This window comes from Notolepis coatsorum (assembly GCF_963971535.1).
Source record: "Notolepis coatsorum genome assembly, chromosome: 15".
NCBI classification, from domain to species: Eukaryota; Metazoa; Chordata; class Actinopteri; order Aulopiformes; family Paralepididae; genus Notolepis; species Notolepis coatsorum.
In genome coordinates, this window is record NC_140179.1 from 2,617,445 (window position 1) to 2,633,123 (window position 15,679).

Genomic DNA, 15,679 nt, shown 5'->3' on the forward strand with positions numbered 1-15,679 from the left:
GGTAACAACAACAGTGATACAGAATAATGAATCGAATAGGGTCACAACAACAGTGATACAGAATAATGAATCTAATAGGGTCACAACAACAGTGATACAGAATAATGAATCTAATAGGGTCACAACAACAGTGATACAGAATAATGAATCTAATAGGGTCACAACAACAGTGATACAGAATAATGAATCTAATAGGGTCACAACAACAGTGATACAGAATAATGAATCTAATAGGGTAACAACAACAGTGATACAGAATAATGAATCGAATAGGGTCACAACAACAGTGATACAGAATAATGAATCTAATAGGGTCACAACAACAGTGATACAGAATAATGAATCTAATAGGGTAACAACAACAGTGATACAGAATAATGAATCTAATAGGGTCACAACAACAGTGATACAGAATAATGAATCTAATAGGGTCACAACAACAGTGATACAGAATAATGAATCTAATAGGGTAACAACAACAGTGATACAGAATAATGAATCTAATAGGGTAACAACAACAGTGATACAGAATAATGAATCTAATAGGGTCACAACAACAGTGATACAGAATAATGAATCTAATAGGGTCACAACAACAGACTTGCTCCTGTTTGATGATACAGGCCCACATGTGGATTATTTCCCTCTAAATGAGCTCACTTAGTATCTGGTCGTTCAATGCCAGATACTATTGTCCTCAATACTCAATTACTTTTGAAGGTTTATCACAGATGATGGACTTGTGCCTATTTGTTTGAATTTTTTATTAATCAAAATTACATTTCTACTTGACAATCTTCGTTGAGATAATTTTATGATCACAATTTGGTTGAATACACTGTTCTGAGTTAGGCAAGAGGCCACTGCCTCCATCCTTCTCTCTCTCTCTCTCCCCCTTGCTATTCACTCCATCCCCCTCCATTCAGAGCTCCAACGATCTGGTACCATTAGTTTAGGAACTATAATTAATTTGGACTTTATTGCATGTAAATTATATTAGTATAAGGAAATCAGTGTATATGATATGTGTGTTTTATGTTCAACATTAAAGTGATTATTGAACTTGGTATCACTGTCCCCTCACAGTTAATAGAGTGTCCGCCATCTTGTGTATTTAAATGATGCGCTTGACAAATACTAAATTATTAATTAACCAGATATTAAATATACACAAGATGGCGGACACTCTATTAACTGTGAGGGGACAGTGATACCAAGTTCAATAATCACTTTAATGTTGAACATAAAACACACATATCATATACACTGATTTCCTTATACTAATATAATTTACATGCAATAATGTCCGAATTAATTATAGTTCCTAAACTAATGGTACCAGATCGTTGGAGCTCTGAATGGAGGGGGGAGTTCCTACTCCAGAGTCTGCTGCAGACCCATGTGATATAATCCTGTCGTCGCTGGATAGGGGGTCTCGTACGGAGCAGATTCCTGTATTCCAAACGCCCGATGGCAGGTTTAATAGCTAATATTCCATGAATGAATGAATGAAAACTTTATTTAACAGATTGCAGAATGGGTACAGTACAGTACGGCTCAATACACACAATTGTTAAGGGGATGCAGACCTGAGAAAGACGTTTGTCTTGTTTCCATCAGGGCAGTGGCGTCCTTTAACAAAAAGGCAAGGTATGGCGATGAGGGGGGGGGGTCAAGGGGGGGGGGGGGTCAAGGGGGTGGTTCTCCCCCCCTTGGTGAATTTATTTTTGTCAAATCAGTTGTGCAATAGTCACTTTTGGTGAGTTGTTTCTATACAATTCAGTTATATGACATTTAGGTATGACACAGGACTACACAAGCATTTTTAGTATAGAAATGTGTCAACAGACTAAAGCAGGGAACCACAATATTTTGCATACGAATTATGCAGAATGTAATATCATAACTGTCTATTACTTTTTTTGCAATTGAGCCAATTTTCCTTAGGTACGGTTTTGAGGTGTGTGTTCAACAGAATGTAGTATCAAAAACACATTCACAAAAAGTATGGGTTACTGAATGCTGAACTGCACTATTATAATCACTAAGCCAGACCTTACCTGTGTCCCTGTATCACTTGTCTCTGCTGTCCTTTGATAAAGGACAGCAAAAGTCACCTAGTAAAAGTGAGATAATTGACAATATCAAAACATGCTAGGGCTGTACCAAATAGTTCGAAGCTTCGTTCATAATGTTGACATTCGAATTCTAAATCAACATAAAAAATTGTAAAAAAAAAAAGAATTACATTTTTATTTGCCAAGGTATGGCGAGTGCCATACCTTGCCGTACCAAATGGACGCCCCTGCATCAGGGTCCCCCACGTCCATGTCCAAACGCCCGATGGCATGGTTTATCCACCTAATTTGTGCTTGTACTTGTAGGCGGTGGCGCTCCATGTTTTCTTCAGTCTGGAGGCGCCTCTCTTCCACTCTGAGATGTTCTAAATGTGCTAAAACAGAAGGCCGGCTGTCTCAAAACAGTCACATCTAGAGACCTCAAAACTTACTCTAGAGAGGCCTTTAACCTAGCTTGGACTGGTCAGATGAACTCAGTGATACACAGGTTGAAGAAACATGGCTTGGATTCAAAACCAAATTCACAGCAATACTCAACAACATGGCACCCATAAGAACCACCAGGGTTAAAAATCGCGCTGAGCCATGGATGCACACTGAAATACTGGCCGCTATGAAAACCAGAGACAAAAAATGCTCTGAACTTCATAAAAGTCAGACAAAGCTTTCCAAAAGCTCAAACAGTGAACTCCAAGCCCACGTGGTTGAACTAAAAATTCAAAGAAACAGACTAAGAAATGACGTAAACACCATGATCAAAACCGCAAAAAGGAATTTCATCAACGACAAAACTGAGGAAAACAAAAACAAACCCTGCGAACTTTGGAAATTACTCAATAATCAACTAGGCTGCAGTAAAAAACTTAAAACCAGATTCTCAAACATAAACATAAAGACGGACAACACGCTCATCACAGACAAGCTGGATGTAGCCAATTACTTAAACATCTTCTTCACAAACATAGCCACAACACTGGTAAACAAACTACCCTCCCACTCAGGGCTTTATGGGGTAGAACACATAGTAGAATACTACAAAAACCTAGGGGTCCACAAAGATGACTTCAAACTTGAAATGGTAACAACTGATGAGGTACTCAAAAAATTGAGCGCCCTCCAACCTAACAAGGCCACTGGCCATGACAACATCCCCTCCAAATTCCTCAGAGACGCAGCAGGCGCCATCACCCCAGTCATCACACACATAATAAACCTCTCTATAAAACAGGGACACGTCCCCAAGGACTTCAAAATTGCGAGAGTGACCCGTCTGCACAAAAAGGGCAGCAAATTAGACCCAGGCAACTACCGCCCTGTTTCTATTCTTACCTCCATCTCGAAAGTCATGGAGAAAATAGTCTACGAACAGGTCGAAAAGTACCTGGCGGAAAAAAATCTAATCTACGAATTCCAATCTGGCTTCAGAACGTCCCACTCCACTGACACATGCCTCCTCTATTTGAACGACCACATCAAACAAGAGGTGGACGCGGGCAAATACTGCGGCATGGTCATGCTGGACCTACAAAAGGCCTTCGACACTGTCAATCACTCCATTCTGATGGACAAGCTAAAAGCAATTGGTTTTGATAGCTTATCAGTGAGCTGGATGCAATCCTACCTGGAGGGGAGAGAACAGATGGTAGAGGTAAACGGTACTCTATCCCCCCCCCCTCACAGTGAGCTGTGGTGTTCCACAAGGAAGCATACTAGGACCGCTACTCTTCCTAATTTATGCAAATGACATGTCGTCAGCCTGTGACTGCAACTTGTTCCTGTTTGCGGACGACTCAGCCCTGCTGGTCTCTGACAAGAACAAGTTGCAGGTTGAAAAAACCCTCAGCACGGAACTAGGCAAAATCTGCATATGGCTCGCTGATAACAAACTATCATTACACATGGGCAAAACAGAGCACTCATTCAAGGGTACTACGACTATGCGTGCACCTCATGGTACCAAAGCACCTCAAAGGCGCTTAAAACAAAATTACAAACATCACAAAACAAACTGGTCAGACTACTACTTGACCTGAACCCCAGAACCCACCTCACCCCTGCCCACTTTGACAACCTAGGATGGCTTAGAGTAGACGACAGAGTACAGCAACTTGCAATGGGCCTGGTCTACAAGATACACTATACGACCGGGGTACCCATGTACATGTCAAAATACTTCCCAAAGGTCAGTGAATACCACGATCACAACACCAGAGGGAGCTCCACAAATCATGTTAAACCCAGATTCGGCTCAAACAAGGGACTAAACACGTTTCGCAATTATGCCACAACAATGTGGAACGCCCTACCCAAAGCTGTAAAGGAATGTGAATCACTACCCACATTCAAAACCGCTCTTAAAGAGCACCTACGGGAGGCTGCAATTCGAAACTGGCCACCGTAAATGCCCTAAACCCCCACCACCTCCTAATAGACAGTCTCCTCCCCACCGCATGTATATATTCCCTCCCCGCCGTATGTATATTTCTCTCCCACCCACCCACCCCCCCCTAATGTACAGTCCCCTCCCCATCATATGTATATACTCTGTCAGGATCTAGGGGTAACAGTACTGTATATTTGAATACCGTTTATGTCACAAATGTATCAGTACTAAATACCTATATGTCCCTATGCCATAAATGTCATGTATGTTGTGTATGTCATAAATGTCTATATGAATTGAAAATGGGGGACCCTGATGGAAACAAGACAAACGTCTTTCTCAGGTCTGCATCCCCTTAACAATCGTATGTATTGAGCCGTACTGTATTGTACCCATTCTGCAATCTGTTAAATAAAGTTTTCATTCATTCATTCATTCATTCATTCATTCATTCATTCATTCATTCATTCACGCTCACTCTCTCGTTGCGCCTTGAGGCGCCTCGGCGTGTAGGTGGAGTCACGCGAGAGTGTAGTAGATGGAGTCACGCGAGAGTGTAGGTGGAGTCACGCGAGAGTGTAGGTGGAGTCACGCGAGAGTGTAGGTGGAGTCACGCGAGAGTAAGTGCGGCGAGACTATAATATCATGTCCAGTGCGTTCAGAAAATACTACAGAGAATATTCCTAAACATCTACTGTACTGTACTGTTGTTTGTTGGTGACGACGACGTGTGAGAGCTTGAGACGGGATTTATCGACATCTAAGTATATATTGGTCCACCTTGTATGCGGACGACGAATTGATCAATATTCCATTGGGAAATTGTATTTTACATTATAGTACAGTAAATACCAGTTTTACCGTTTCAGCGCCGCGAGGAGCAACCGGTTGTCGCGGTGTCCGGTGATCTACAGCTCAGAGGCATAATGGTATTATTGGCCATCGTTTAACGAATGCTTAGACAGTAGGCTCGTCAAAGCCTTATAGTATATTTTTTGTATGCATGTTTCGTTATTCCGAAAAACAAGTTATACAACAGGCTGTCTCGTCGCCAAATTATTAATCTGTCGCCAGCTTCTAAAATGATATGACATGATGGAAAATGTTTTATTAGAACAAGGTTATTAATAGTTGGACTGCAATACAAAACACAAGCTTGTACATTATTATTATCATTATATATATATATATTTTTTTTTAGATTGCGCAGTTGACCTATTTTAATTTTCCCTTTTTTTCTTGGGACATATACACAATAATAAGTACTGCTGTGTATCGGAATAATAAAACATAACAAAAACAAAGAATCGTCCAGTTGAGTAATAATGGTCGTCGTGAATAACACGGTCCACTGGTTCAGGAAGGGCCTGCGGCTCCACGACAACCCGTCTCTCGAGGCGTCTCTCCGGGGAGCGGACACCGTGCGCTGCGTCTACATCCTGGACCCCTGGTTCGCGGGCTCCTCCAACGTCGGGATCAGCAGGTGGAGGTGAGAACATGACGTATGATTGATTGATTGATTGATTGATTGAAAACTTTATTAACAGATTGCAGAATGGGTACAGTACAGTACAGCTCAATACATACAATTGTTAAGGGGATGCAGACCAGAGAAAGACTTTCGTCTTATTTACATCAGGGTCCCCCATTTTCAATTCAAGGGGGTGGGGGGGGGGGGGGGGGGGGGGCACTGTACACTGTACATTGGAATATTGACAAAGCCATACTTGGTAATTTACTGTACATTGGAGGGGGTTGTGTTAGGACATTTGCAGGGGCCAGTTTCGAATTGCAGTCTCCCGTAGGTGTTCCTTGAGAGTGTTTTTGAAAGTGGGTAGTGATTCACATTCCTTTACAGCTGTGGGTAGGGCGTTCCACATTGATGTGGCATAATTGCGAAACGTGTTTAGTCCCTTGTTTGAGCCGAATCTGGGTTTGACATGATTTGTGGAGCTCAGCGAGGCTTCTCACTAGTATGGTAATTGGACATGTGGTGGAGCTTTGCTTATTTCATATTTCAATGGTTTCCCACCATATGATGTATTCTACGGCGTCTGGCCATAATTGTTTTCCATGGTCAACCTGGTACTGTCTAATGCGAAAAAAATATAATATGTCCCCCAACAATAGTCTTCCCCCCACTACACTGTTTAGGTTATTGTGGTGATGGCAGGCTACTAGGATGGACAAATACACAGATGAGCAAGGAGAGAACGAACTGTGTATACATGCAAGACAATACATTATGAATGTGTTATTGTATCAGCTGTCCTGGCCGCGCCATAAATAACCGTATGTGTGGGGAGCATTGCATGGTATTTAAAGGGGCACCGCAGAAAAACAACGCAGATTTATTTTACACATAATCTCAGACATATCCCAACTGGCTCTAAACCGTTTGCACACATTTACATTTAGTTGTAGTTTTTTTTGTAATGGATAGCTGGTTGCCAATGACTATAGGGTGTTATTATTATGACATGTCAGTGTTTGCCTGTATGGGCAAACATTGGAGCGTTGGAGGTGAGGTGAGGCAAACCCACAGGCTTTCCCCCGGGCTGTGCTGATTCTAGGTTGGAGAAAACAGTGCCCTGCTTTGAATACGTGGACAACGTACACAGGGTTCCTCTGGACTCATTCGCTCCACGCGGTCCCACACAAGGCAGACTGGATATATTAATTTATAGTTTACATGCTCTAAATCTCATGCAGGTTTGGTCTTTCTGACTGGACTCGAGATTCAGATTCAGATTCCAGATTCAGATTGTGGACCCCAGGAAGACTAGCTGGTTGCCATCATGGCACCAGCTAATGGGGATCCGTAATAAAATCAAATTCGGTGCCTCAAAAGTACCGAATTCGGTACCCATCCCTATGTGCCACTGCCCTTGTTCCTTCACCCGGTCCTGTGCCACTCACTGCCCTCGTTCCTTCACCCGGTCGTGTGCCACTGTGCCCTTGTTCCTTCACCCGGTCCTGTGCCACTCACTGCCCTCGTTCTTCACCCGGTCGTGTGCCACTGTGCCCTTGTTCCTTCACCCGGTCCTGTGCCACTCACTGCCCTCGTTCCTTCACCCGGTCGTGTGCCACTGTGCCCTTGTTCCTTCACCCGGTCCTGTGCCACTCACTGCCCTCGTTCCTTCACCCGGTCGTGTGCCACTCACTGCCCTTGTTCCTTCACCCGGTCGTGTGCCACTGTGCCCTTGTTCCTTCACCCGGTCGTGTGCCACTGTGCCCTTGTTCCTTCACCCGGTCGTGTGCCACTGTGCCCTTGTTCCTTCACCCGGTCGTGTGCCACTGTGCCCTTGTTCCTTCACCCGGTCGTGTGCCACTGTGCCCTTGTTCCTTCACCCGGTCGTGTGCCACTGTGCCCTTGTTCCTTCACCCGGTCGTGTGCCACTGTGCCCTTGTTCCTTCACCCGGTCGTGTGCCACTGTGCCCTTGTTCCTTCGCTCAGTGGTATGCCCTTATTAATTCACTCACTCAATAGTATACCCTTATTCATTAATTTACTCACTAGTAGTATAGTATGCCCTTATTAATTCACTCAAAAGTATGCCCTTATTAATTCACTCAGTAGTATGCCCTTATTAATTCACTCAGTAGTATGCCCTTATTAATTCACTCAGTAGTATGCCCTTATTCATTCACTCAGTAGTATGCCCTTATTCATTCACTCAAAAGTATGCCCTTATTCATTCACTCAAAAATATGCCCTTATTAATTCACTCAGTAGTATGCCCATATTCATCCACTCAATAGTATGCCCTTATTCATTCACTCAAAAGTATGCCCTTATTAATTCACTCAGTAGTATGCCCATATTCATCCACTCAGTAGTATGCCCTTATTCATTCACTCAAAAGTATGCCCTTATTCATTCACTCAAAAGTATGCCCTTATTAATTCACTCAGTAGTATGCCCATATTCATCCACTCAGTAGTATGCCCTTATTCATTCACTCAAAAGTATGCCCTTATTCATTCACTCAAAAGTATGCCCTTATTAATTCACTCAAAAGTATGCCCATATTCATTCACTCAGTAGTATGCCCTTATTCATTCACTCAAAAGTATGCCCATATTCATTCACTCAGTAGTATGCCCATATTCATTCACTCAGTAGTATGCCCATATTCATTCACTCAGTAGTATGCCCATATTCATTCACTCAGTAGTATGCCCATATTCATTCACTCAATAGTATGCCCTTATTCATTCACTCAAAAGTATGCCCTTATTCATTCACTCAAAAGTATGCCCTTATTCATTCACTCAAAAGTATGCCCTTATACATTACTTTACTCAGTAGTATGCCCTTATTCATTCACTCAAATGTATGCCCTTAAACATTCACTCAAAAGTATGCCCTTAAACATTCACTCATGTAGTAGTGTGTCCTTATTCACTCACTCACTCACTCACTCACTCACTCACTCACTCACTCACTCACTCACTCACTCACTCACTCACTCACTCACTCACTCACTCACTCACTCACTCACTCAGCGCAGTGGAGAATGCACTCGCCTACCACCGCACAGACTCTGGGATCGAATCCAGCTGTCAGTCAGCTGTACCTCCGGCTTGGTCAGTCGTCCCTACTAACACAACTGGCAGTGTTAGCGGGTGGGAAGCCGGCGGGGTATGTGTCCTGGTCGTTGTAAACTACGACTCCTACTGGTCGGTCGGGGCGCCTGTTCAGCAGGGAGGGGATCTGGGGGGAAATAGCGTGAACCTCCGCACGCGTTACATTCCCCCAATGAGAGTCCTCGCTGAAAAGAAGCGGCTGGCTGACTCCACATGTATTGGAGGAGGCATGTGGTAGTTCTACACCTAGCCCCTTTTCGTGACTGTGATGCACGCCGCCAACAGGGTTTGGACGAGTGAATCCACAGTCACTTGCTAGTCCATAGCAAGCTAACCTAGATTTACCATGAAGAACTGGTTCTGCCCGAACCGTTCGTTATACAAGTATCACAGAGACATTTCAAAGGTACTCACAGTTGCACGAGGGTTTCGGACAGGGATACGTGATGGTTTGAAAGCTCGGCGTTGCTAATAAACGTTTAAAAAAAAATTATAAACGTGTAAACATCACAGAGGCAGCGTTGCATCAAAATCGCTTCTTCTTTTCTTCTGCATTTGTGGCATGCCTGCGCTCTTCTTCTGCATTTGTGATATGCCTGGTGCGCCCAGCAATCACAGTGCAGGCATGTCACAAATGCAGAAGAAGTCACGAAAGGTGCTATTCTACACCCTCCCTAGGCCGACAGTGGGGCAATGCGCGCAACGACCAGGAAGGGAATTGGCATAACGACTAAATTGGGATGGGAGCAAAATACAGAAAAAGTGAAAGAAAAAAAAAGATAAATAAACAAAACATTGCGATATATTGCTGTATCTATTTTTTTCCCCACCCCTAGATTACATGGAAGAATATAAAACTAAAACATGACTCTCATTTCAGCGGTGGTTGAATCAAAGTTGAGTTATTAAACCCTTGAGGCTTGAGACTAGGGATATTACAATTAACGGATTTCAAACGGATTTCAAAACGGATTCAAAAACGTCATGGTTAAATAACCACAAGTCTTTTAGAAGCTATGTTATTTGTGTCTACAAAATACTACAATATTTCCAGGACAAAGTTGACTAATCTTAATTTCACCCATTTATTCTGGCCAATGACCATGTCATCATAATAATTTTGGTGTGACGGTATTGGATGGTATTTCCTTTTCCAGTACAAATTATAATGTGATTTGACATAATTTGTTATGCTCTTATCTTGTAATACAGTTGTCACAGTGCTATTTCATCCAAAATGGTATATATATATATAAACAGTTCTATTGTGGCGACAGTGGATCGGGAGGTAGAGCAGTCGTCTGGTAATCCGGAGGTTCCCGGTTCAATTCCCGCCCCTCCCAGGCAGTGTGTTGAAGTATCCTTGAGCAAGACACTTAATTGCTCCAGATGAGCAGGTCGGCACCTTGCATGGTTGTCTCCATCGTCGGTGTGAATGTGTGAGTGAATGGGTCAAAATGTGAGGAACAAATTGTAAAGCGTGTTGGATAAAAGTGCTATATAAATTGACCATTTACCATTTTTTATATTCAATACCAAGTGTTTACTTTACACGGTGTGAGAAGGTTCTGACTAAGGGTTTGAAACAGTATCCACGCTGGTATCCTGCACGTCATTATAAATAGCTCTCTGCGCACGCAGCCGGCAGCAGACCCTTTGCAGTCCACTCACTTAGTCGTGTTACCTATCAATGAATACGTTTTTCTCAAGTTTCTCAAGTTTCACCATGAAGCACAGCGTTATACGAGAGCACGCCCTCGGGACCTGGCCGGTGATCCCGACATGAGACGGGTTGCTGCCTCATGACATAATCATCATAACACAAGCTCATAACATAACATAACTAGGGATGCTCGATATTGGCTTTTTTACCGATACCGATATACCGATATTGTCCAACTCTTAATTTCCGATACCGATATATGCAGGGTCCCCCCCCCCAAAAACGTAATAATTTCAGGTAATTAACATTACATATCTCTTGTTGTGGAATTAACACAACATTATGCATACTTTTGACAATAAATAAAATCAGAATTTGTTCTTACTTGCTTGCCTGGGTAAATAAAGGTTATGGAAATGTTAAATTTTCTATTTTATTTAATTTTTTTTTTTGAAAACCGATACCGATATTTTCCGATATCACATTTTAATGCCGATATCGGCCGATAATATCGGACATCCCTAAACATAATACCGTCTCTCCGCTCACCGACCCGACTACAGTAGGCCATCATGTAAGTCCCCATCGTCCAAATATCCTTCGGACCTACCTCTGTGCCGCACACACCTTACTGCACCGATACTCTGGTGCTTGAGTGACCCAGACCTTTTCACGCAGCTGTTCAAACGACCTCCTCGGAACTCTCGAGGCGCTCGTGTTTGAGGGCGACCCAGGGAGAGGTTCGTAGTCAGTCGCTCTAGTCCTGTGTGGAAAAAACCTGACTTTTCTTTAATCGAGACACACCCTGACCAAGACTACCCTGGGACTCTCCCTTCCTTTCATTTATTTTGGGGGGGTCAGATGGTCTGGATCTGACAGTAATACAGTTGTCATGGTGCTGCATCGGGAAGGAGGAGAGCAGAGCAGTTTATGTAAGCGGTCAGAAAAGTCATTCAGCGTTTTCACATTCGCTGCAGTATGAGCCTCGAGACTCTGGCTGTCACAAAACAGTCACATCTAGAGACCTAAAAACCTACTCTAGCGAGGCCTTTAACCTTGAACTGGAGAGTCTGGACTGGTCAGATGAGCTCAATGGTACACTGGTTGAAGAAACATGGCTTGGCTTCAAAACCAAATTTTCAACGATACTAAACAACATGGCCCCCCTAAGAACCACTAGGGTAAAAAATCGCGCTGAGCCGTGGATGCACGCTGAAATACTGACCGCTATGAAAACCAGAGACAAAAAATGCTCTGAGTTTCGTAAAAGTCAGTCAAAGCTTAACATAAGCACGAGCAGTGAACTCCAAGCCCACGTGACTGAACTCAAACTGGAAAGAAACAGACTAAGAAATGATGAATTGAAAATGGGGGACCCTGATGGAAACAAGACAAACGTCTTTCTCAGGTCTGCATCCCCTTAACAATTGTATGTATTGAGCCGTACTGTATTGTACCCATTCTGCAATCTGTTAAATAAAGTTTTCATTCATTCATTCATTCATTCATGTAAACTCCATGATCAAAACAGCAAAGAAAAAATTCATCAATGACAAAACCGAGGAAAACAAAAACAAACCGCGTGAACTTTGGAAATTACTCAATAACCAACTAGGCTGCAGTAAAAAACTTAAAACCAGATTCTCAAACATAAACATAAAGACGGACAACACGCTCATCACAGAAAAGCTGGATGTAGCCAATTACTTAAATAGTTTCTTCACAAACATAGCCACAACACTGGTAAACAAACTACCCTCCCACTCAGGGCATTATGGGGTAGAACACATAGTAGCATACTACAAGAACCTAGGGGTCCACAAAGACGACTTCAAACTGGAAATGGTAACAACAGATGAGGTACTCAAAAAACTGAGCGCCCTCCAACCCAACAAGGCCACTGGCCATGACAACATCCCCTCCAAATTCCTCAGAGACTCAGCAGCCGCCATCACCCCAGTCATCACACACATAATAAACCTCTCCATAAAACAGGGACACGTCCCCAAGGACTTCAAAATTGCGAGAGTGACCCCTCTGCACAAAAAAGGCAGTAAATTAGACCCAGGCAACTACCGCCCTGTTTCTATCCTTACCTCCATCTCGAAAGTCATGGAAAAAATTGTATACGAACAGGTCGAAAAATACCTTGCGGAAAAAAATCTAATCTACGAATTCCAATCTGGCTTCAGAACATCCCACTCCACTGACACATGCCTTCTCTATTTAAACGACCACATCAAACAAGAGGTGGACGCGGGCAAATACTGCGGCATGGTCATGCTGGACCTACAAAAGGCCTTCGACACTGTCAATCACACCATTCTGATTGACAAGCTAAAAGCAATTGGTTTTGATAGTCTATCAGTGAGCTGGATGCAATCCTACCTGGAGGGGAGAGAGCAGATGGTGGAGGTAAACGGTACCCTATCCCCCCCCTCACAGTAAACTGTGGTGTTCCACAAGGAAGCATACTAGGTCCGCTACTGTTCCTAATTTATGCAAATGACATGTCGTCAGCTTGTGACTGCAACTTGTTCCTGTTTGCGGACGACTCAGCCCTGCTGGTCTCTGACAAGAACAAGTTACAGGTTGAAAAAACCCTCAGCTCAGAACTAGGCAAAATCTGCATATGGCTCGCTGATAACAAACTATCATTACACATGGGCAAAACAGAGTCCATTCTCTTCGGTTCAAATAACAAACTCAGCAAGACCGACGGCTTCTCAGTTACAGTGGGTGACAATATTGTCACAAGGAAAGAAGATATTACCTACCTGGGTTCCATCCTAGAGGCAAATCTTTCCTGTGACAAAATGGCATCCAATGTAATAAAAAAAGTCAACCAACGAACTCGATTCTTGTACCGGATCTCCTCACTGGTAAACAAGAATACCCTGAAGACTCTAGCAGGAGCACTCATTCAAGGGTACTACGACTATGCTTGCACCTCATGGTACCAAAGCACCTCAAAGGCGCTAAAAACAAAATTACAAACATCTCAAAACAAACTGGTCAGACTACTGCTTGACCTTACTCCTAGAACCCACCTCACCCCTGCCCACTTTGACAACCTAGGATGGCTTAGAGTAGACGACAGAGTACAGCAACTTGCAATGGGCCTGGTCTACAAGATACACTACACGACCAAGGTACCCATGTACATGACAAAATACTTCCCAAAGGTCAGTGAATACCACGATCACAACACCAGAGGGAGCTCCACAAATCATGTTAAACCCAGATTCGGCTCAAACAAGGGACTAAACACGTTTCGCAATTATGCCACATCAATGTGGAACGCCCTACCCAAAGCTGTAAAGGAATGTGAATCACTACCCACTTTCAAAAACACTCTCAAAAAACACCTAAGGGAGACTGCAACCCGAAACTGGCCCCTGTAAATGTCCGAACACAACCCCCTCCAATGTACAGTAAATTACCAAGTATGGTCTTGTCAATAATCCAATGTACAGTGTTGTTTGTACAGTTGTACAGTGTCCCCCACCCACCCCTCCTACCCAACCCCCCCCCACTCCTACCCAACCCCCCCCCCCCCACTCCTAACCAACCCCCCCCCTCCCCCACCCACCCAACCACCTCCAATGTACAGTCCCCCCCCACCCCCACCTACCCAATCCAATGTACAGTTTCCACGCCTAATGTATATACTCTTTTCTTTCTGGACTCTTTTTGTATCACAAACAGTACTGTAATTGCAAATCTGGTATGTCATAAATGTATAGATGGAGCAGTACTGTCTATCTGTATGTCATGTATGTCATATATGTTACGATGAATTGAAAATGGGGGACCCTGATGTAAACCAGACGAAAGTCTTTCTCTGGTCTGCATCCCCTTAACAATTGTATGTATTGAGCTGTACTGTACTGTACCCATTCTGCAATCTGTTAATAAAGTTTTCATTCATTCATTCATTCATACTCCCTGCTCGTTGTATCACAGCCTCATGGCGCCCTCTGCTGGCCATGTGCAGAGTTGAATCCCCGAGCGCCTCAGGCTTACATTAAGACCTCATTGCTCCTTTCTTACGATTCCTTGCATAAGTCTTGCATAAGGTGGAGAGAGGCATTCTGGGTCAGGGCTGTAGAGATCCCATGGCTGACGGCCATATGGCTCGGAGTCATGTGATGTCTTTATTACTAGGCTAATTGGCAGCACACAGGCTCTATCTTCTGTGAGGCTATTATGTAGCGTTTGGTCTTTAAACTGTACTTGGCCAAAGTGCAAAGTCTCCTTGAAAGTCTTGGGAGTTGACATTAATAATAATAACAACCCTTATTTAACCAGGCAAGGTGACTTAAGAACACATTCCAGAAACAGTCTGGGGGAGAGAGGATTACACGCACACACACACACGCTAGGGCTGCACGATTTTGGGAAATAATCTAATTGCGATTTTTCTGACAGATATTGCGATTGCGATTCAATTTGCGATTATAATAATTATTTTTTTAAGCAGCCCCACAGAGGTTTATTGTAAAATGCGGCTTGCATCTGGCCTACGCGGTGGGTCTGTTCGGGACACAACATTTTTCCTTTTACCTGGGAATCGATACCGGTACCTCTTTTTCTGTACTTTACTCTCCCTCTCTGAAGTCTAAACTTCACAACACACACAATCTAAAACCCCTTACCTCCCTCTCCCAAACTGTTCCTACAACAATAACAACAACTTGCAAAGGAGATCTTGTATCTCTATGGGACTTCCTGGTTAAAAAAAATAAATAAAAAATTGCGATTTTTTTAATTATTATTTGCTAATTGCATCATTTCAAATCGCGATTTCGATTAAAAATGTTCAGCCCTAACACACGCACGCACACACGCACACACACACACAGACACAGACACACACACACACAACGTCACACACACACACACACACACACACACACAGACACACACACACACACACACACACACACACACACACACACACAC

General features: G+C 43.3%; 1 protein-coding gene across 2 annotated transcripts in view; it reads left to right on the forward strand.

Annotated features, from left to right (window-relative positions):
* The first annotated feature begins 5,139 nt into the window (after positions 1–5,139).
* The window catches only part of LOC311241861 (cryptochrome-1-like), a 39,580-nt gene continuing 29,040 nt past the window's right edge, over positions 5,140–15,679 (forward strand). For both annotated transcript variants that reach the window (XR_014620583.1, XM_084330794.1), the window contains exon 1: positions 5,140–5,950. Coding sequence is in view for 1 of the 2 variants with exons in the window: in XM_084330794.1 (XP_084186920.1) it covers positions 5,787–5,950 (164 nt within the window). In the remaining variant the exon portion in view is untranslated. The remainder of the gene's footprint in view (positions 5,951–15,679) is intronic.